This window comes from Tinamus guttatus, unplaced genomic scaffold, assembly GCF_059628265.1.
Source record: "Tinamus guttatus ecotype Peru unplaced genomic scaffold, ASM5962826v1 Tinamus_guttatus_pri_ptg000202l, whole genome shotgun sequence".
NCBI lineage: Eukaryota > Metazoa > Chordata > Aves > Tinamiformes > Tinamidae > Tinamus > Tinamus guttatus.
Window position 1 is genome coordinate 3,017,217 of NW_028288736.1, and position 20,690 is coordinate 3,037,906.

A 20,690-nucleotide genomic window follows, 5' to 3' on the forward strand; every position below is an offset into this window, starting at 1 on the left:
TTGTTTTTTAGCTGATTTAACTTTTATTCTGCTTCTTTGTACCTCCTATCCAAATGTTCTCTTATTTTTTTTTCTTTTTCCAAATTACTGTGTGCTTTGTTTTTTCTCTCCTAGCATCTTGAAAGATTACTCTGCAGCATATTTCTTGTGATAACAAAAGCTTGTTGAAGTTTTGTTGAAGTGTTTTTTTTTTCCCTGCTTGGCTGTATTTTGTGTCACTATAATCCAGTTCTGAGTAATAATGTTAATGTAAATTCGTTCATCAAAATAAGAAGTCTCCCAAGATCTCTCTAATTAATATTAGGCATTTTGTTGCACATTACTTGAATACTTTGTATTCAGTTCCATTTTTAATTCACACATTTTATATGCTGAATGGGGATTTTAAGGACTGTAGACAAACATAACTTTTATGGCTTTAGAATTGCCAAATAAACTGCCATTACATCTGCCTTGACCGAACGAAACAATGCAGTGAGTTAATGCTGCCACAAACTGGGTCAGTCTGCCCCTTTGGACACTTAACAAATTGTGCAGTTTGCTCCCATCCAATGGGCCTGGTATGCCTTAAGCTTCTGGAGTTTGAACAGACTCCAGGTGCTTCATCTGTGTTTGTACTGTGAGTTGCAATGTTTTATTTAATGCTCCCTTCTGAAACTGAACATACAGTTCAACAGACTGACTCTTGTGCCTTTTGTGGATTTTTTTTTAAAGCACACTTATTAAAAATAATTCATTTTGCAAAGACATTTTATGCTATGTTAAAGCTATGTTAAATTTGTGCAAAAATTTATGAAGAGTGATTAGGTATCTAATCTCAAGGCAATTAAATGAAAATGAAAGTTCTGAATGAGGAAAAAGTTTTGGGAAAGTTTTGCCTGGCAGACAGGTACTAGCCTGTATTCTTTCCCAAAATGTGAACTGCCATGTTGGACCTGCTCTCTGAAGATGCCTAATTTAATCAAAAGGCAATGCTTGCATTGTACACTGCAACAGCTTAACATGCTAGTCCTTGTCCCTGTATTGATTGGGTTTTTGATAAGAAGTTATCCCTTTTCTTTACCCACAGTGGTGGGTGCTGAATCTGTGTAAACCCAGATACCTTATCTGCTATCCTGGGATGGAGCGTGAGATTATGGCAGCAATCCCATCTTATCTGCTCTGTCAAATGGAAGAGTTTGTCACCAAGATTACTCGATTAGTACAGAGATTACTCAGATGATAACAACAATTCCAGACCCTTTTCCAGGGGTGACCCTTGATATCTCTTGTTTAGCTTTTGGTTTAGAGACCTCCACTGACTTCAAAGATAAATTCAATGAGATCGAAAAGCTTAAAGGGCTTGAAAGGTCCACTTCAGAAACCGTTTTCCAAAAGGCTCTCCATCCCTCCCTATACACAGTTTATGGAAATAAGAGAGGACTTTCCAGTCAGAGAGGGCCCTAGGTGACTAGACAAATGGGACCTCTCCAAATATGTGCCCACAGGCAAGAATAGTAAAACTGGCATTTATTTTGTTTTTCTTCCCTTCCAGTTTTGCTGCTGTGTCTATCAGCATAGTTAAGAATATTGTTCTCAAATATCAAAGGGAATGAAAGGAAATAAACAATTACTCTAGTACTTATTGATTGATCCTGTTAGCTACTGGGCTGAAAGCCTCTTAAAAAGGGCTAAAACCTTCATCTCCTTTTGATTTGATTAAGAGCACTAATCATCTGCTCCACTTTAAGTCAGTGAGAGGTCCAGGTACAAGCCCTTCACAGGCTATGATCTGTATTGCTTGGACCAAAGGCATGGTAAAGTGAAGCTGAGAGAAGCACTTTTCTCAAAGTACCATTTGGGAAGCCAGGTAGCTGTTAGATAACTAACCAACTAACTGATGCTGTTCCCACTTTTAACTGGAAGAGGGACTGCAGAAAGTGACCAATTCAGGTTTGAAGTATTGCAGAAATGGCTTGCAAAAGCTGTGCCCATGATCTTGGTTGACAATGAATCCCACTGGAGGCTGAGGTAGTTATGCTGGGAAATACAAATTCTTAAATGTCTAAGAGGTGTCTTGAAGAAAGCCTTTCAGTTAAAGTTGTTTCAAGTTTACACATCTGTCAGACATCTCCATAATTTTTTACTTTGAGGAAAAATATCGGTAGTTTGGTTAAATACTTATGATTAGAGAAGAGTTTAGCCTGTTCCTCACTTGAGCCACTGTGTTTTAATACCTTATGAGATGAAATAGAAATGTGTTTCGAGCCTCTGCCAGCTTTGCCCTTGAGTGTTCCTTACTGAAATGTTTTTATAATGAAATGGTAGTACATGCCATCATGGTAGGATAACTATACTTCATATATATGAAATAGTAATACTCAAGATATATAAGTCTTTGATTCAAAGCATTTTGCTCACATAAAGTAGATACAAAACAGTAAAAAGTGATTAAACATATTTTAGAGAATGGGAAGCAATCACAGAAAGATAAGATCCTGAATCTGTAGTCATCAGTAATTTCTGGAGACGTAGCTAAAAAGTACTCCATTTTCCAAAGGTCATGAGCACTTTGTTTTAGAGGCTCTGTGTATTACTGTAAAACTTATGTCAAAAGTTTTGAACAACAAATAATGCAGGCATGATGTATAAATGTCTCTTCCCCCACCAATGCATTTCCTGACTTTTGTCTTGTTGTTTAGTGAGTAGACCATACTCTCTCTAGAAGCCTTTAAAGTGTGTTTTCGCTAGTGATTCTTATCAAGCTACCTTTCAATGTTTGATTCTGTGGTAATTCGCTAATATTTATCTTAGAAGCCAACTGTATAGCAGTTACAGCTTTCTGTACAGAATTGCTTTTTTATTATTTCATAGTTATGGGCAATATTCTGTTTATGAATTAACATGAACCTCTTGCTAGTTCCACTTAGGGAAAAAAAATAATTAGAGCTTGAAAAGAGCTTGAAAAATGTATTTTCCAAGCTAAAGTGCTTTTTTTCCTAATATCTTTAGAAGAAATAATCTTTGGGGCAAATATCAGTACATTCTTGCTGATAAACACATAGCGAGGCTGCTACAGTTTTTTTCCAACAGGTAGCTAAGCTTGTGATACAGTCCTCTATTTCTCTGTCCAAAAATCTTTTCAAGATGAGATAGAGATTTTGCTTTTGAAATGTACTTAGCAGATGGATTTGCATATTGAGGGATAAATTATTAAAAAGCACTCTAATGGTTCATTTTCCATTTCCAACATATCAAATGACTGAGCAAAAAAGTATAGTACAAATATATTTGAGAACAGGTCTTCCTCATTAATGAAAAACTGTTTGTATTCTAAGGACAAAGCTATTACTACGTTAAACAACACATGTAGTAGGTAGCAAAAGGGAAGTGCTAAAATACTTGTTCCTTCTGAGAAAGCATCTCAGTAGCACAGAGACATCAGAAAGTACTCTGTAAATCTTTGTATACAAGATTTAGTTAAAAATCATCCGCTAATGGGAGGAACATCCTTTCAACATTCCTGGTTTGGCAAAAACAATTCTAGGGATGTTGCATCCTGGGATTGCTGACAAGTATACTCTGTTGTGTCCTTTTCTGTAAGAAAACAGTCTTAGTTCACATTTCTTCTCATCTTGTTTCTCCTAATAGGCTCTTAGCTAAGTAGAGCTGTCTCTGGCTTTTGGGGAAGAACCATTGCATATCCCTTCTTCCGCTTGGGCTTGCCTGACAGGACCTGCAGCTGTTCACCCTTCTCCCAGGTTTAAACTTCTCTAAGCTCTTTCCTATCTCTCTGGCTGATAGAGCACCCTTTTGTTCTGTTCATGATCCCAGATATCCCACTGGGTCTATCGCATAGGATTGTCACAAGTTTTCCCCCCACCTCACCCCCATGTAATGTCATATTCAGAGATGCAGCGCAAAAAAAAAAAAAAAAAAGATTTTTTTTTGTCTAATCATAAACAAAGACTTTAATAGGAAAATACCTTTCAAATTACCCCATTTTTAATTTTGCTTCACTGGAGACCCTTCTGCTTAGAAGTTCCCAGGGTCACTCCTCATGTTTCTCTACTAATGGTTAAAAAAAAAAAAAAAAAAAAAAAAAAGTCCTTCTGTCAGACCGATACAACAGGATGAAATTTTAGTGTGCTTCAATTTAAAATGACAATTTTATATAGATGTCGGCAGTTATTTAAGCATGGAGAGTACATGGGTATCCATTTCATTATTTTCAGAAGCAGTTTAGCTTTCGTGAAAAATTTATTCTCATTAATGAAAAGGACAAAACCTACTCAAACCAAAGAGCAACAACCTTCTCTTATTCATTTAATGACCTCTAGCGGTCATTTGGAATTTTATGGCAGTATAAATGCCGATGCTTGGGAGGCTCGGAGATGCATGTGTGTGTGTGTTTTTTTGTTTTTTTGTTTTTGTTTTGTTTTGTTTTTGGTAAAGTGTGGCACAAGAATATCCCTTTTTAAAAGCTGTTCCTGTGTGCTTTTGCTCTATAGCTGGAAGGCTTTCTGAGTCCATCAAAATTACGTTTTATTTTATTTAACAAGAGGAACATTTTATTAACTCTGCAAGAGTGTAAGTCAGAGGTTTCGTATCTGCACTGCTCCTTGCACTCTTTCTTGGCAAGCCAATACCAAGGCTGAGGGTAGCCCTCCCTCAGTCTACCTCTGCTGAACTTTGCCAGGAACAGACTTGTGTTGGATGACACAGCATTGCAGTGCAGTCCTTCAACCTGTGAGGCATTGGTACAATTGCTTGTAATGTCAGAATATTGCCTGGCCACATGGCCAGAACATGTCATGGCTGGCCACATCATTCTGAACAGTGGCAGTACACAGAGTGAGTGCATCCAGCTAGGGAACAAACTCAGCAGACAGCATAATTAGGAAGGAGCAGTAATCCTCAGTGTTGTGGACACGAAAGGAATCTGAGTTGAGTGTTCAGCAGCATTTCCTCATGACCAAAAATCTTTATTAGGATTTCTGCTGATCTTTCCATGGCTTCTTCAAACAGTTGAGCCTAATTTTTCTTCTCTTGGGACATATGTGTCAGTCCACATCAGAGAATTTATTAAAAGCTTTTGCTAAAGATAAAGAATGAGTTTTCAGAAGTACCTCCTATATTAGGATCTTTCCAAAATATGTGAGTTATGCAAGACTTCCTGCATTTGAGCATTATGTATATAGAGAAACATATTTTGCTTGCCAGCCCAAGTGGTACTGCAACTGAAGCATCCATACTTTAATTTCTTCAACTAGAAGCAACAGTGTAGAATTGCTTCTGATTGCTATCCCTTCTACCACACAAACATTGTGATAAACAAAAACAGCTCCCCGAAAAGTTGGGTAAGAAACTAATAGTTAAGAACAGTTAGAGAGATTGCTTCATGATCCCACTTCCACTGGTGAAAAACATCTGAGAAAAGCTTGAAAAAATGCTTCAGCTGTTTAAAAGGATTCTGAAGTTCTCACCAGAAAATTGACAGAAGAAAAATGATTTGTGAGACAAAGTTTGAAAACAATCCTGACGGAACAGTCAAAAGCCTTTTCTATATAGGCAACACCAAGGATTATATATTTCTCAAATGAAATGCAAAGGTGTGAAGAGCCTACCTGAGCTACAGGGCTTCTGTGCCTGCTCCTCCGCTGCCGCCAAAGAAACCTCCCCATATTGAGAGACATGGATTTCTGTTAATTTCCATACCTATCAATACAGATGGATTGAATTATAGATGCCTCATCTTGAGAGGCATCTCTGCTTTAGTTCTTGGACTTTTTGCTCTTGGTAGGTACAGCAGACTATCAACATTGATCATTATTGAATGGCCTTCTGGAATAGCCCTCATCAAGTAGCAATATTGACTGCTCACAGGACTGAGGGCCTTGACGAGTATCAATTTCCATAGGTATTGTTGTGGAATGATGTCTGTCTATAGATAATGATCCCTTTTGGTAGATTTTTATATCTCTCAATCTGTAGAGATATTATGTAGATAATATTTTAGTATACTCTGTATGTATATACTTATGTGTGTTGTTTTATAACAGTAAGCATAGTCATCAGAAGTGATCTGTTTTAGGAATATCTGTTAAGGAATATTTTTTATTACCTTTAAGACCACATCATTTGTCTGCCCATAAGTGTGTATATCTGCTGTCACACTTCATATTTCATGAGTATATGGTTCATTCATCTGCTTTCTTGCAACATTTTATGGAAGAAACTACGTAGCTCTTTGCTGTCAGTCTGTTTTGGCAGTATTGTGTATACATCTTAATATTTAAATACATTTTTTTTTCCTCTTGTGATTCTCAAACTATAAATAGTTAAGATAATGCCCCAAGCTTCCCATGCTGGTCTAGAACTCCCTGCAGGCACCCAGCTGACCAAAGTTACCATTCCCAAGCTGACCTTTCAACAAAATTCCCAGATTGTCTTGCTGCCAGTCAATATGTAAATATCAGAGAGATGCCAAATGTCGGTAGGAAGCCACTCGCATAGCTTAGCAAGCTGCCAGTGTGTGTTTTGTTTAATTTACAGGTCTTTTTGCAAAAAAGCCTTCTTTGCCACCAGTGTCTTGCAGCCTGCAGAATGAAGAGTACCAATCTGTTCCAGTACCACAACAGCAGTAGAACTGAAAATAGGGGTGCAATTACAAATAAGATGCCTAGAATTAACCTGAAGCCATATAAAACACTGTTACTGAAGCTGCAGTTAACCAACCCTGGTTTAGATATAAAATTGAAGAGTCAACAAAGGCTTTTAACTCACAGTCTGACTGCACTCTCCTAGTCCCCTTTCCATGTTTGGGAGTGTGTGTTTGAGCACGATTTTGCTAATTAAAAGCCAGGCCCTGTGACTGTCACTGTTTGTCATGGTCAGAATGTCTCTGCACAACAAGGGATCATCTGTATAACAGTTCTTTTGAGTTGCACTTCCAAGACCTCCATCCTTCAAACCAAGGCTTAAATAAATATCTGCAGCAGTTTTATTTATCGGTTATATTATGTTCACTCTATCAGACTTTCAAATTATCTGAGCATACAGTTATCTGAGCACTGCAGAGAAGTCATCTATCTTGCATAAAGGGTTTAAGCTTTTTAGCTTTAATACTTGGTTTAATTCCAGCACCTTTGAAGGATATCTTGCTGATACAGCAAGGGACATATCTGGCCACAAAGAATGCATTTTTTTTCCTGATTGAAATTCCTGAGAACAAAAAATCCACAAATTGATTGTAAACTGGTTAATATTTAGCCAGTAAATACAACTTATGTTAATCAGTAGGGCATCTTCTCTGCTTTAAGATTAGTGCTGGAATGCTAAAGCAGTTCCTTTCTGGAAGGGGAAATGGGAGAGCTTCTGCTCATAAATTTGCATTAGGAGCTGTTTCCTGGAACATAACACAGTGCTGGCTTTGTCTGCTGGCAAAACCCTGGTACGGTGAGAGATTTACTGGAAGGGTCCTCGTTTGCTAAGCATCTGTGACTCCATGGCCACCAGGCCCCCTCTGCTGCTTCCCAAGCTTTCAACAGCTCCACGCTCAGGAGTCGCAGCAAAGCCCAGGCTTTCCCTGCAGACCGGTAAACGGCTCTTGACGTGAGCTAGGTGTTTAGCTCTCTCTGCCAAAGAGACAACCCAGTTGCCCCCTGCTTTTCGGGGTGGCCCTCAGGGACGCGCATTTCCTGCTGCCCCGGGGGCTGCCTGTCAACGAGGGGAGCGCTGAGGTTACCGCTGCCGGCCGAGATGGCGCTTGGCTGTCAGCCCCTCCTGCTAAGGGGGATAAGGGCGCGGCGGGGGAAGGGGGTGAACTGTGCCTGCGCGCCGCCTTCCGCCGGGAGCTCTCCGCACCAGCCCGTACGCTCTGCCTTTGCTCCCGCCGAGCAGCGAGCCCCGGCGGCAGCGGAGGGCGCCCTGCGCCGCCGCGGGGGCAGCAGCCAGCGCGCCGAGCCGGGCGGAAGTGCCACGACCCGCGCCCCCGCGCCCCTGGCGCTGCGTCACGGCGCTGCGCACGCGCACCACACGCACCGCCCCCCGCCCGGGCTCCGCCCGCCTCCCGCCCTGCGCCGGCCTTGGGCGAGCCGGGCGGCAGTGGTGGCAGCGGTTCCGCTCGCGCGCAGCATCCCCAGCAAGGCGCTTCCCTCGCAGCCCGCCGCGCCGCCATGGAGCTGCCCGAGAGCCAGTGCAAGAAGGTCAAGCTGAGCAACAGGGCGCCGAGCTGGGTACGCGGCGGGCGGGCGGGCGGGCGGATGAGGGGGCTGCTGATGTGGCGTTGCAAGGGATGCGGCTGAGCGCGCGCGCGCCCGTTAGCGGACCGACCGCGTGCGCTCCCTGAGGAGCCGCTGCCCGGCGCTCCGCGGCGTGCCCCGTGTTCGTGAGCCCGAGAGCAAGGCGGGCTCCGGCGTGCGCCGCACAATGTGGCTATTCATGCGCTGGGGACGGCTGGGACTGAGGCTCTTTGTATTGTGGGTGTTCTGTGGAAAACTGCCGAGACGGGGCTCTAAAAAAACTCTCCAAAGGCAGCGTTCTTCCCGAGGGAGATGGGGGAAGATCAGCTTACAGCCAAGAGCAAAATGGAGCTTTTCAGAAGATAAACTGCAGGCCTTTGCTGAGAACATTTGGTATTTTTGTTACGGTAAAAATAGTTGTGTGATTCTTTTCAAGTGATGCTTGATCAGAACCAGATGAGAGATAACATCTCTAAAAGTATTTGATATGAAAGTATTAGCATAAAACAACAGTCCTGGAAGCCTTGCTGCAAGCAGTACATGCCCCAATTTTTGTATTAATGTAACAAATCCAGGAAGGAAAGAGCCTTCACTGTTGATCAAGGAAGCTGGTGTAGTGCTAGAAAGTACTTTGTAGGTATTGTGCCATTCCAAACTTCTACCATTGCGTGCAAGTTTGAACTTGTTGCCTAACAGAGTACTTGGTAAGTCATGTCCTTTATGTTCTGTGAGAAAGTAAATGCCATGAAAAAGGTAGTGAAACAGTTCACTGTCTATACAGCGAAATAGATATGTGGGTCTGATGGAGTGTATGAAAAAGTTATTCTGTATCATTTAATTTGTCATGAGCAACGCTGTGATGGTTTTGTCCAAACCAAGGAAATTGTGTTCAAAAATGTTAATTAACTTGTTTTGTTAGTTTAGCTGGCAAGCTCTGTAAGTAATGTGGAAAATGGAGAAATTCTTTCACTTCTCCCTTTCTCTGAAGAACTCAGCTGAAATGTTCTCTTTTTCCTGGGATTAGTTTTCCCCAGAACTCTACCAAAAGAAAATTCCTACTAATTCACATGTTCCACAGGCAGATGTTCTGTCTTGATGTCTTCAAGTGGCAGGAAAATCAAAGCAACCTTTTTTTTTTTTTTTCTTTTCTTTTTTTTTTTTTTCTCTTCTCCCCTCTGGTGAACCCAGTAGTTCTTAGCCAGAGCCTGTTCTGCAGACTTTCTACAGGCATCCAGCACTACTCACAATATACCTGTGTCTGTGGAAACTCATGGTTTTTGTGCTTGCCAAGACCACCTCTGAGCACAGCAAATTCCAAGTTGTAGAGCAACATAGCTGCAAATTCTCAGTTACACAACTTGGTAGGAAGAAGCATGGAACATTTTTAAGCTTCTTAGTATAGCTCAAATTATGGAGGTGGTAGGAAATGATGCAACAAAACCTTGTTCCAATTTTTATTTCTGCCAGCATATTCATCTGAGGCATTTCTGGCTTTCAGTGCTTCGTTTTTGTTCATTCTACATTGTCTCTGCTTTTGGCTACACTGTTATTGCAGCAGGTTGCACATGACGATGCTTTGTGCAGTGCTTTGTGCAGTGTGATATCACTGAATTGCTTGCATCTGCTTTTGCTATACATGGTTCTTGCAACTTTCCGTTGCCATGATTTGTGAAACTGTCCCAGGGTTAGAACATCTGGCTAGTTTGTATATGTGGCAGGGGAGTGTGCAGATTGGGCGGTGCTGCCTGCAAAACTGCTTAGATGCTTCATTGCATCAGTGTTCCTGTGGCAAACTGCTGCTCCAAAGGAGTTGCAAAGATAAAGGAAGACCTTTCACTGTTGTAATTGTGGGTGCAAGAAAATGTAGTGCTGTAGGGTATTGCAAAATGTGGGTTGGTGGTTTGTAGTATTTTTATGACTATGAAACATCTTATTATTTGGATATGTTTCTGGACTTGTACTTCTTTCCAAAACATATCCAAAGTGAAGCACAGAGTTTTCAAACCAGAATTTGAATCAGCAGTCACTAGAAAGCATTCTGGGCAGACCTTTTGCCAAAATGTCATCTAAATATATGAGAAAACAGACTATCTGGTGAAGTGTAGTGGTTCCAGCATCTGTAGTAGTAGTCTTTTATGTTACAATTACATCTATTCTTCTCTTGGACAGAAGAAGCAGGAATATCTGATTTGCCTCAGTTGCAGTTCCTCTCCTGAGGAGAGCAGTTTGAAGAGATGGGGGGAGATGTGTTATCAGTACTGAAGAATGATGTAAATGCTGTAACGATACGTTGTTATCAGGATATTCCTGGCTCATAGGAGACATCCGGTGAACAAGTAAATGAATGGCCTAGAAAATAGCTGCGAAATGGGGAAGCATTAAAGATAAGGTTATGTTATAGACGTGACACTTGCTATTGATACCTTACGGAAGTTCTTAGCTTAGGGAATAAATGCTATGTTGTTGTTAGAGCAGAAGAACATGGGTTTGTTCCCAGCTGCTTGAGTGTATATATGATTTGTATAAAAATTGTGCCCATTTTTTGCATAGTTTTGTTTGTTTGCTTTTTGGTTTGCTTCCTACCTCAAAGTTGTCTGTTTCAGTCTGTACTGTAGCTTGGGATGGCTTTACTTCCTACCTTAGAGGTCTTTTGCAATAAGTTAGTTTAGGGCAAAGTGGCTGCAGAAGCCAAACATTTCGTAATAGCTTCTAAAGTCATGAAAAATAAGCTCATTCTATAAGCTCATTCTATGCCAGTGTAGAGCTGTCTGTTAAAACTGTAATAACATTAAACAATAGTCTTTTCTTTCTGCTGTCTTTTGATTTTGGTGTTGCAGTCAGTTCGCTGTTCTTTATCTGGATGTCCGATCTGAGTTCTTATCTCAAAAGTATTTGGCACAGGTAGTCAGGTTTGACTTTGTCCAGGCAAAATTATATTTTTGTCTGAGCAAGATATCAAGAATAAGAAAATCAAAAAAAAAGTTAAAGCAAATCTTTGCGTAGAGAAATTGGCAGAGTTAATGCTTCTTTTTGGTTCCATCTCCTTTCTTTTTATGTTCTTGTAATTCTTAGATGTTTGTATTAACAAACATCAAACAAAAACAATCTGACATGGTGAAAACATACATTTGTACTTTAAAAAAGTGAATTGCAGAGTGATCCTTCTTTGTTCTCTTTTCATTGCATGTCTTTAGTGCACATATGTTGCAAGCTGTTACTTTAATTTTGCATTTTTTTTTTCATCTGCATGTTTTTATCTATTTCTGGTTTGTTTCTCTCTGCAACAGCTATGAACCCAGCTGTGTATAATGCTTAAGTATACAATCACTTAAATGAATGCATTCCAGTTTAATAATGGATAAACTAAATTTTGAGGTGCCTTTCTGTAGAAGGAAAATATATTACTTTCTCCGACATTTATTGAAGTCAAAAGTAGATACTGCTCTTCTCAATCCTGCTTTGTGGTATCTCTTTTTAAAAATATGAATAGGTCTCCGCTGGTGCTCTGTGGATATTCCCTCCCGTTATTTCTGAAGGAATACCATAAATATCCGATTTTTACTATGCAGCAAACGCTTTCCTTTCCATCTGCACCGATAACGATAACACAAATATCTTACGCTGTATAGTAAGCAGGAAAAATGAAAGCAATATCATGCATGCAGCTAATCCCTTCTGCCCTTTAAAAAAGCTTTTATGTGTGTGTGGCATTGCTTCTATTCTATTGTTTGATGGTCTAAGGTCTTAATCTTAAATGAATGAATCTTATATAACCAGATACCCATAAAGATTCCTATAAAACTCAAGGGAAGCCAAGAAGATCTTTCTGTGGATTTCTAATCTTAGATTGTGAAATTTGAGTGATAGCCATGTTATCTTAACTAAAATATCTATACAGTAGTTAATTACAGTCAGCAAATACTTTTAAAAATGTCCTTAACCAAATTTGTTTTTAATAAAATAATCTTAAAAAATTCAAGCTTCATAAGTATTTTTTTAAGTCACCTAGAAATATTACTTCCTTTAAACACTCAGGATATGTGGTAACTGTCTGTATTTTGGCAATGGAAGATTCCATGGGTAAAGGCAGAGTAGTTAAAGGTGTGACTCCTGGATTGAAACTTGGACCACACATGCATAGCTTGCAATGAAAAGGCCCATTTTTATGGCTTAAAAAGAGCCAATGTTTAGTCCTCTTAGAAACCTTCAGCTGTAAGACAAGAATTCATTATCCATTTATTCAAGTTGAATAGCTTGAGTAGGAGTCCTAGCAGTTTATCTCAGTGGATTGATTTTCTTAAAGCAGTGGTTGCCTAGCCTGGTAGCTCACAAGTTTCAGAGGAGGAACGCAGTATGTGTGATGCATATGGCGTGGGTTTTCTAACTCGCTGGGCCCTTTCACTGATGCTGCAGCAGATGGATTTTTACCATCTGTGCTTTAACTGCTCTGTTTCCAAGCATCGCTTCGTGTTTGTGGATAGGTTTTAGTGGGCTTTGGCAGTTTACTCTTCCAAAAGTCAACAACCTAACAATGTCTTCTTTTACAGGGAATGCAGAGGGCAACTAATGTTACCTACCAGGCTCATCACGTCAGCAGGAATAAGAGAGGCCAGGTGGTAGGAACAAGAAGTGGTTTTCGTGGATGCACAGTCTGGCTAACAGGTACAGTTGTGGATTTCTGAAGTTTCTTATGTCTTGCTTTAGATTCTCATTTATTAAGCTGCTCATCTGTAGCACATCTTAGTTGAGAGGCTTTGGAGAAGTGCAGAAAAGAAATACCTTTCTCTTCTGCCTTTCTTCCCCAAGCTTATCCCCTTTCTGAGGGAAAAGTTGAATGTTTGGAGTATCCAAAATCTTGATGTGTTTTTTGTTGTTGTCTTTAGGCAGGCTACCAAGAAATTACCCTGGGACAGATAGTAATTTTCACAACAGTACTTTGTTTTGTTTTGTTTTATTTTGTTGGTAAAGTTGTCTGGAGTAGAAGAAGACTTCCTTCGGAGTTTAAAAAAAAAAAAAGCGTAAATAAAGCACTAAATAGTTTTCTTTTAGTGAGATACGCAAGATGTTTAGAGGCTACTAGAGAATTTTGCTACATTAAAATTTTTGTTAAATAATTACAAAAGCTATTGGTAAGAAATGTCTTGCAGACCACATAAACAAATTTGATACAGTAGCCTGTTATCATGCAATTCTTTGGTAACAAAGTGCAGTCCTCTCTCTGTTTCTGTCTCATAGCTCCAGCCTGTGTCCTAATTCTTCAATGAGCCAGGAGGCTAATTTTCTGTTTCTTTTTGAAAAAAAAGTAGCAATTAAAATGTATTATTGGTTATCTGCGTGACAACATCTTCCATTCATTCTTCTTTTTAAACTAAAGTTGCCTTATCCTCATCTTCCAATCTTCAGAGGAAGAAGGTTGAGGGAGGCATAGGAAAGTAGGAAGGCTAAGGTGTTAAGATAAGTGTGTTGGGGAAGTTAGATTTAGAGGTGTTCGAGTTACTCATATAAGGAACTGAGATGAACCACTGGAGTTAAAATAATGCATACTAGCTGTTCTAGTGTAGATATGATTCTCCAACAACCTCAGTGAGTTTTTTAGAATGGAAGTTGAAATGGTGGTTTATTTCCTAGAAGTTTCTCCCCTTGATCAGGATTCATGGGGTGTCAGTATAGGGGAAGTTATTTCAGAGATCACTCTTCATTTTTTACATTGTTATTTCAGAACTAAGTTCACTAAGTGATGTCTGTTGAATCACTGAGTCTAATAAGTAAAATCAAAATTGTCTCTAAAACATGGAAAAGTTTTACTTTAGTGTTTAAGGCAATATGCAAATTTGAGAAGATAAATTTTTGTAAAAGGTTTGTCAGCTAAAAATCTATTTTAAAAGCTTACTGTGACGTAACCTTTATATTCCATTATATGTTGGAGCCTAGGTGTCGTATAGCCAAAGTGGGCATTTGAGAGTATGGCAGGCTAGATGCAGGAATGAAATTGCAAACTAAAGGTAAAATGAATGAAAAGTAAATTATAAAATTATCAAAGTTTCAGCTTGGACTACCATACTTATCCTCTAAGTTGTGGGTACACTTAATTGCTGCCAAAAAAAAAAAGTTCTGTTCCCAGCCTCACTCCTCTTCTCTCACCTTGTGCAAGCTGTAGTGTTTGCCCAGCCCAACCTTGGGATGATTCAACTTGCAAATTCATCAGCAAATTTAACACAGCCCCAAAAATAGAGCCATTAGCAGAGTTGGCTGATAAGCACCAAAGGTGATAGAACAGAGGAGGTTGTATGTTGTGAGCAGAGGGAGGCCAAGACAGCAGGGCCTCCTCTCTTAGCAAGCTAATACTGTCTTGAGTTACTAACTTGCAACTTCATCATCTGTGGCCGTTACCCTTTTCAGTGTAAACAGGAAAGTGTCTGAGGAATAGTAGATAATTTTTATACGTGGTAGGTCATTATTCACAACTTCCCCCCTCTGAGTTCTGCGTGTGGACTAAGCCATATTGAAATCTTTAAGATATATGGGTGATTTTAATTTTTGGTTTGTTTGTTCTGGGGCTTTTTAGATAGAGATGTTGATTTAGTCTCTTGTGTAGTGCTTGCCCTGGCATGCAAATGCCTAGGTAAAAGGTACTTTTTTCGCGTCTCAGCTAGATATTGCAAAAAAGGCAGACTCGTGCATTGCTGCTGATAACTGTTGCTTTGTCTTTCCTGCCATCACTAGCACAAGTACTCAAATTTGCTCTAGTTTGTTTCTATGTTTACCACATGTATTATTCTTTTTGAATACTCCAGGTCTATCTGGTGCTGGAAAGACTACAGTGAGCATGGCACTGGAGGAGTATTTGGTATGCCATGGTATCCCATGCTACACCTTGGATGGTGACAATATTCGCCAGGGCCTTAATAAGAATCTGGGCTTCACACCGGAAGATAGAGAAGAAAATGTCCGTCGGATTGCTGAGGTTGCTAAGCTGTTTGCAGATGCTGGTTTGGTGTGCATCACTAGTTTTATCTCTCCCTATACTCAGGTGGGTGCCCTGCTGTATTTTGGTCTTGCACTACTGTGCATGGTCACACGTGTGTGTTGCAAATGTGAAAACCCACTTGCTAAAGCACGAGAAAATACCAAAGGCAAAACATCACTTAAGATGGAATTCTAGGAATCCATTACAGAACTTAACTGCGATGAAATGCTTATTTTCTTGTTTGTGGCATTTGTACTTTGTAGAGATGATTACTCATATTTCAGAGAAGTTAAGCTTAGTCTTCACTACTCATAAGATTCAAACTGCCTTTTAGCCTAATCGGCAGAATTGCAGATTAGGAACAAAAGCAAAAGATACTCCAAGACTCTAAAATTGGCAAGAGAGGAAATGATGCATGAACACTAGGCATCTTGAAGAGTGACTGGGGGCTGTAGCTCATGTGTTCTGCTGCATGAAAAGATGACTTTTTCTTTGGCTTTTGTGGTACAAGCAGTTCTTCAGATAATATTTTGGAGACCTTGAGATCCTTCAGTAAAGCAGAAGTCTTTAGAGGAGAAGTACTAAATGTGACGAGAGATGCCTTTAATGTTTTGGGTTTATGAATACTGTGAATATCACTAACTGTTTCTGCAGCTGACAAACACTACAGATAAAATAGTTTCGAGTATGCAAGTCTTGTCAGATTAATGAAGAAAAAAAAGAAGGGTGGTCATATTGGGAGATGCAAGTAATACCCACTTTCACTTCAGTGAGCCAGATATAACTGTGAGGGGTGTAACTCCTAGTATTATGGCAGATAGTATTTATTTATTTATTTTTAAAAAAGTTAATATCTTTGATCTTGATATCAACTTTAACCATGTGACAAACTTCAGTCAAGCAGTAACTGCAGTGTTATCAGTATATCAAATCCCTTTTTTCCTCTCTCTTTCTTTCTCTGTCTCAGGCTTTGAGAGTTTGCATTTTACTATTGGCTTTAAAATTAATTTTGAAAGCAGAAAGAAAATAAAAACATGTGGCAATCTTTTTTTTTTTTTTTTTTTTTTTTTTTTTTTTTTTTGATTCAGGATCGTAATAATGCCAGACGAATTCATGAAGGTGCAAGTTTGCCCTTTTTTGAAGTATTTGTGGATGCTCCATTGCATGTCTGTGAGCAGAGAGATGTTAAAGGACTGTACAAGAAAGCCAGGGCTGGAGAAATTAAAGGTGAACACAGATGTAGTCACATCCTGCCTGTGTAAGGGGGTATTGTAGTTCAACGCGTAAATGGATGCATTGAAGTTTGCGGCATACCACCTTGAGAAGTAGCAAGGACTCTCCAGTCATAGGAAGACAGTTTGAAATGACAAGGTTACAAGTATATTGTATCTTACAGAGTCATCATTAGTGCTATGGAGCTTCTTTAACTGTTCTTGTTAATTTTACCAATCCATTTACGGAAATGTATTACTTTAGAAGTGGTGGTGAGAGATAATCATGCTTAGGTAAGTTACAAGGGGGAATAGCAGTTGCTGTGTCTTACAACCTAGTTAATCTATAAAGAAATGTAAATGACCATGCCTTCTCACAAGGAGTGCCAGCAACTATATTATCTTCCTTTCCTCTAGGACAGGTAATATGATACTTTCTATTCTCCCTCTTGTCACTCCCTCCAGTCATTAGATAAGCTTAAAGCGTACAGTTTTAGGAGCAGATGCTGGCCTTTATTTGTACCAGTGTTCAGCAAGTTTATCTTTTCACAGATGGAGAAATACACTAGTAATTTAAAGAATTTTAAGTCTCAAGCACAAAGGTCATGCTTTACTGTCTGCATTTACAATTGTGGAGGATACAAAAGTTCAGTTCCAGCGATTTAGCTGATCTGTTTATTACAGAAATTATGCTGTAGTACTTGTATGCTTTGCTTTTGCTTCCTTGACAGTTTAACTGGGCTTAATTTTTTCCTCGTGTTTATGCACGATTACCTAGGAATCTCTTTTTTAAATGGGATTACTAGCTAAATAGGATGAACAGCTGTCACTGGTAGTCTATATGGGTTGTGATAAAAGTCATAGTTATATAACAATCTCATTGAATGCTTCCTTACTTTAACTAGTTATGATGGCTATATTTGCCAGACTAATAGATGCCAGACTAATATAATAAATATAATTCCTTAATCTTCTGAGCTAGTATTACTTGGTGCCATGAGCAAATGTTTTACCAGTTGTTCAATAATTAGTCTTAGTGCTCGAAAAGCAATCAGAGATAATATACATCCTTCAGTATCTACTAATTCTGGGTTGATCTGTACAGTTCTTTTTCCAGTGTTACTTTATTTATTCGTTGTATAAATGAAAGAACTTCAACAGCAAGAATATGCCCTGTATGTTAGGGCATATATGATATGAAATTGATAGAGTTAGATGAAGTGATATAGCAGGGCTGACAACAAATGGTTTGATTAAAATTTAATTTCAATAAGAAATATTGTATCAAGGAAGCTAAAACTCTTTTCTCTGGCCTGCTGTATTGGTTTGTGCCTAGAAGATTGTGTATGAAGAATATTAAGATGGAGTCTGTCTTCTAGAGGAAGTGACCTAAGACTCTGTGTTCTGTTCTGTAGGCTTTACTGGAATTGATTCAGAATATGAAAAACCTGAAGCCCCTGAGCTTGTGCTGAAAACTGATTCCTGTGATGTGAATGATTGCATACAGCAAGTTGTGGAGCTTCTTCAAGAAAGGGTGAGCTGAAATGCAGTTATATCCAAGTGTGTGCATGTGTGTATATAGACTTTTTTTTTTCCCCCAAAGCATTAGCATTTTTTTCTAAACCTGCATGTACCAGTTGGGAAAAGCAGAGAGAGTTTTTTGATATGTAAAAAAAGTCTTAATACTAAATAAAACACCTTAATATTTGAACTCTTAAACTCATCCAATTGTTTGTTTCCTTTTTAAACCTAAACATTGCAACACCATTACTGAAGCTTTTGACAAGAGGAAAAGTAATTTATATTCATTGTCCTAACAGATAATTCAGAGAAGGATTTTGTAGTTGTTACATAACTGATGGTGTGTGCTGACTTTTAAAAGCCTCACAACTTTTAATTTCTCTAGAGCATACATATATTAATAACATATACTGAAAATCAGTAAAGACCAGGGATGCAGTTCCACAGCAGCTTGAACTGATCTAAGCAGATGTTGCTGTGGTTCTGTGCATTTTCCTTTGTTTATACAGCTTTTCTTGCACTAGTAGTAGTGCTCCCGCAATTGTGTAATTGCCTATTCAGGAAGCTGATTTTCCTGACATGATTGAGTTGGTTTATTGCTTCTAGAAAGGTAAGTCTGTTTTTTCTCTTCTACCTGACATTAACCCCTCCCCTCTTAGCCCTCTTGGTGCTCTTCCTCTCATATGGTAAGTGGATTCAGTTAGTTAATGCAACCTTAAAAAAAAACAAAATAGAAGAAGAAATAAAAACAAAAAAGAGCAGGTAGTCATGAGGCAGCTTTATGCTCCTGAAACTGTGCTTCCAATCCTTTTTAAAATTTATTATTATTATTTTTTTATTCTTCATGTGTTCCAATTATCTCCTGACTTGGTCTACTGCATAGCGACATGAAACCAACTGATGAGTCAGAGAACAGGGCAGTGATGTGGTTATGAAGGGAGCAGGTGGTGCTTTGATTTAGATCAGGTTGCATCACAGTGTTTCACCTCACCCTTATGAGTGTTGAGACATAAACACCAATAAAATAAAACTGAATGGACGAAGTAAATGTACTTTGCTCAGCTTTTAGCCTTGCTCTTCTGCCAGAGGTTACTACCCACATGGAGATCATTATGGACATTTCTTAAATATGTTTTAACTGCTGCTGTTCACAGCCTAATGTATGTAAGCTTTATTAACCAAGGGTGATGTCCAATACATTAATGTGCTGTTTTCCATTGAAAATTTCAAAGCTTTCAGGCTGAAAAGAACACCAGGTTAGCTGGTGGGTAGTTTTACTTTTAATGTGGGATGGACTTCTATACGTCTTTCTGGCTTTCATGGAGGAGTATAGTATCTGCTCATGGGAAGAAGAATAGGCAAGTCATGGTTATGACAACTGAAGCTGTTGGGCTTTAATTTACCTCCCTTTCTTAGTCCTCCCCCTGTTAGGAAGGAACTTGTAATTTTTCTCTAAAAGAAACTGACCTCACTAAATAGCTATTTATAATCAGTCAAGAGGAAGATTGCATTTCAGACTATGATTTTAGCCTACAAGGTCTGACAGGAAAAGTCTCTTGTAGTTAAATTTTCAAAAGAGCTCCTTAAACAGGTCACTGGTTGCGCAGGTGATCTGACGCACAAAACAGCAGCAGTGTGCTGGACTTGCACCTAATGCCCTACTAGAAAGAGAAGGGAGAGAGTAAGAAGTCCTATGTGTGGGACGTGGCAGGCTGTGGCTGTGGGAAGTCCTGAACCTCCTGCTCAGAAGGGCGATTGTTTTAAGTTTCGTAATTGTAGAAACTAGTGTCACGTGCCAAAACTTTGTACGCAATGCTGAATGCTGGCTTCTGGCCATCAGATATGCCTTGTCCTTTGCTTAAGGCACATTCCAGCATTTTTATTATTATTTATTTATTTATTTATTTATTTATTTCCTATCTTCGTGGGGAATGGCACCATGGATGCAAAGTTGCCTTAGTGGTTATTTTATTCAATGAGAGAGAATGAAACCAAGCCATGGCTGAACAGGCATGTCTTATTTTCCTTCTGATCATGTGTAACCAGCTGATATATTGAGAATGTGATTTCCATAGATGTGATGATCATTAGCTAAATATATCTGTGCATATGTATGTATAAAATATGATCTCTCAATGCATACATATATAGCATATATACACATATCAGTAAACATATTCAGTCAGGTTTTAAAACATTGTTCTATTATTTTTCTATCAATTATTTTATCCTGAGAGTCATAAGAAACTACTTTTTTTTTTAAAAAAAAACTACTTTAATATATTGGGGTTTGCACACTTAGTTTCTTCAGTCAAAAAGGCAAATGATGTGTTTGGCACCCAATCTGCTGATACTTTCCAGTGGAATGAGGCAAGTCTAGTGTGGATGTTTGGCTCTGGGGATTTCATTGTTTTCTTTCGTGTTTCTCTTGTCAACAAATGCGGTTGAGCCAGCACAAAAGTTGTTTTGCATAGTAATGAAGTAAGTTCATTTTTAACCAGTGAAATATTTTCAGGGGAAATCATAATTCATAATCTTGGCAACCTACTGTGATAGGACCTGCTTTGAATAAGAGGATACACTAGATGTCTAGAGGTCTCTATGTGGTTCTTTGACAAGGTTATTTTTTGTGTATGAGAATGGGGAAAAGCATCTTCTGTGTGAAGAATAGGTAAGACTATAGTAGTGTTTTACACTGAATATTTAAACACAGAAAAGTAAATATGCAAGCCAGAATAAGCAGAAACCAGTGCAAGCTTAAAGTACGAT

General features: G+C 39.0%; 1 protein-coding gene across 1 annotated transcript in view; it reads left to right on the forward strand.

Annotated features, from left to right (window-relative positions):
* The first annotated feature begins 8,152 nt into the window (after nucleotides 1–8,152).
* Nucleotides 8,153–20,690, forward strand: part of PAPSS1 (3'-phosphoadenosine 5'-phosphosulfate synthase 1) — a 30,116-nt gene continuing 17,578 nt past the window's right edge. Inside the window, exons 1-5 of the mRNA XM_088523985.1 lie at nucleotides 8,153–8,216; nucleotides 12,770–12,884; nucleotides 15,017–15,252; nucleotides 16,278–16,416; nucleotides 17,816–17,934. Coding sequence (XP_088380111.1) covers nucleotides 8,157–8,216; nucleotides 12,770–12,884; nucleotides 15,017–15,252; nucleotides 16,278–16,416; nucleotides 17,816–17,934 — 669 coding nt within the window. The 5' untranslated portion in view covers nucleotides 8,153–8,156. The remainder of the gene's footprint in view (nucleotides 8,217–12,769; nucleotides 12,885–15,016; nucleotides 15,253–16,277; nucleotides 16,417–17,815; nucleotides 17,935–20,690) is intronic.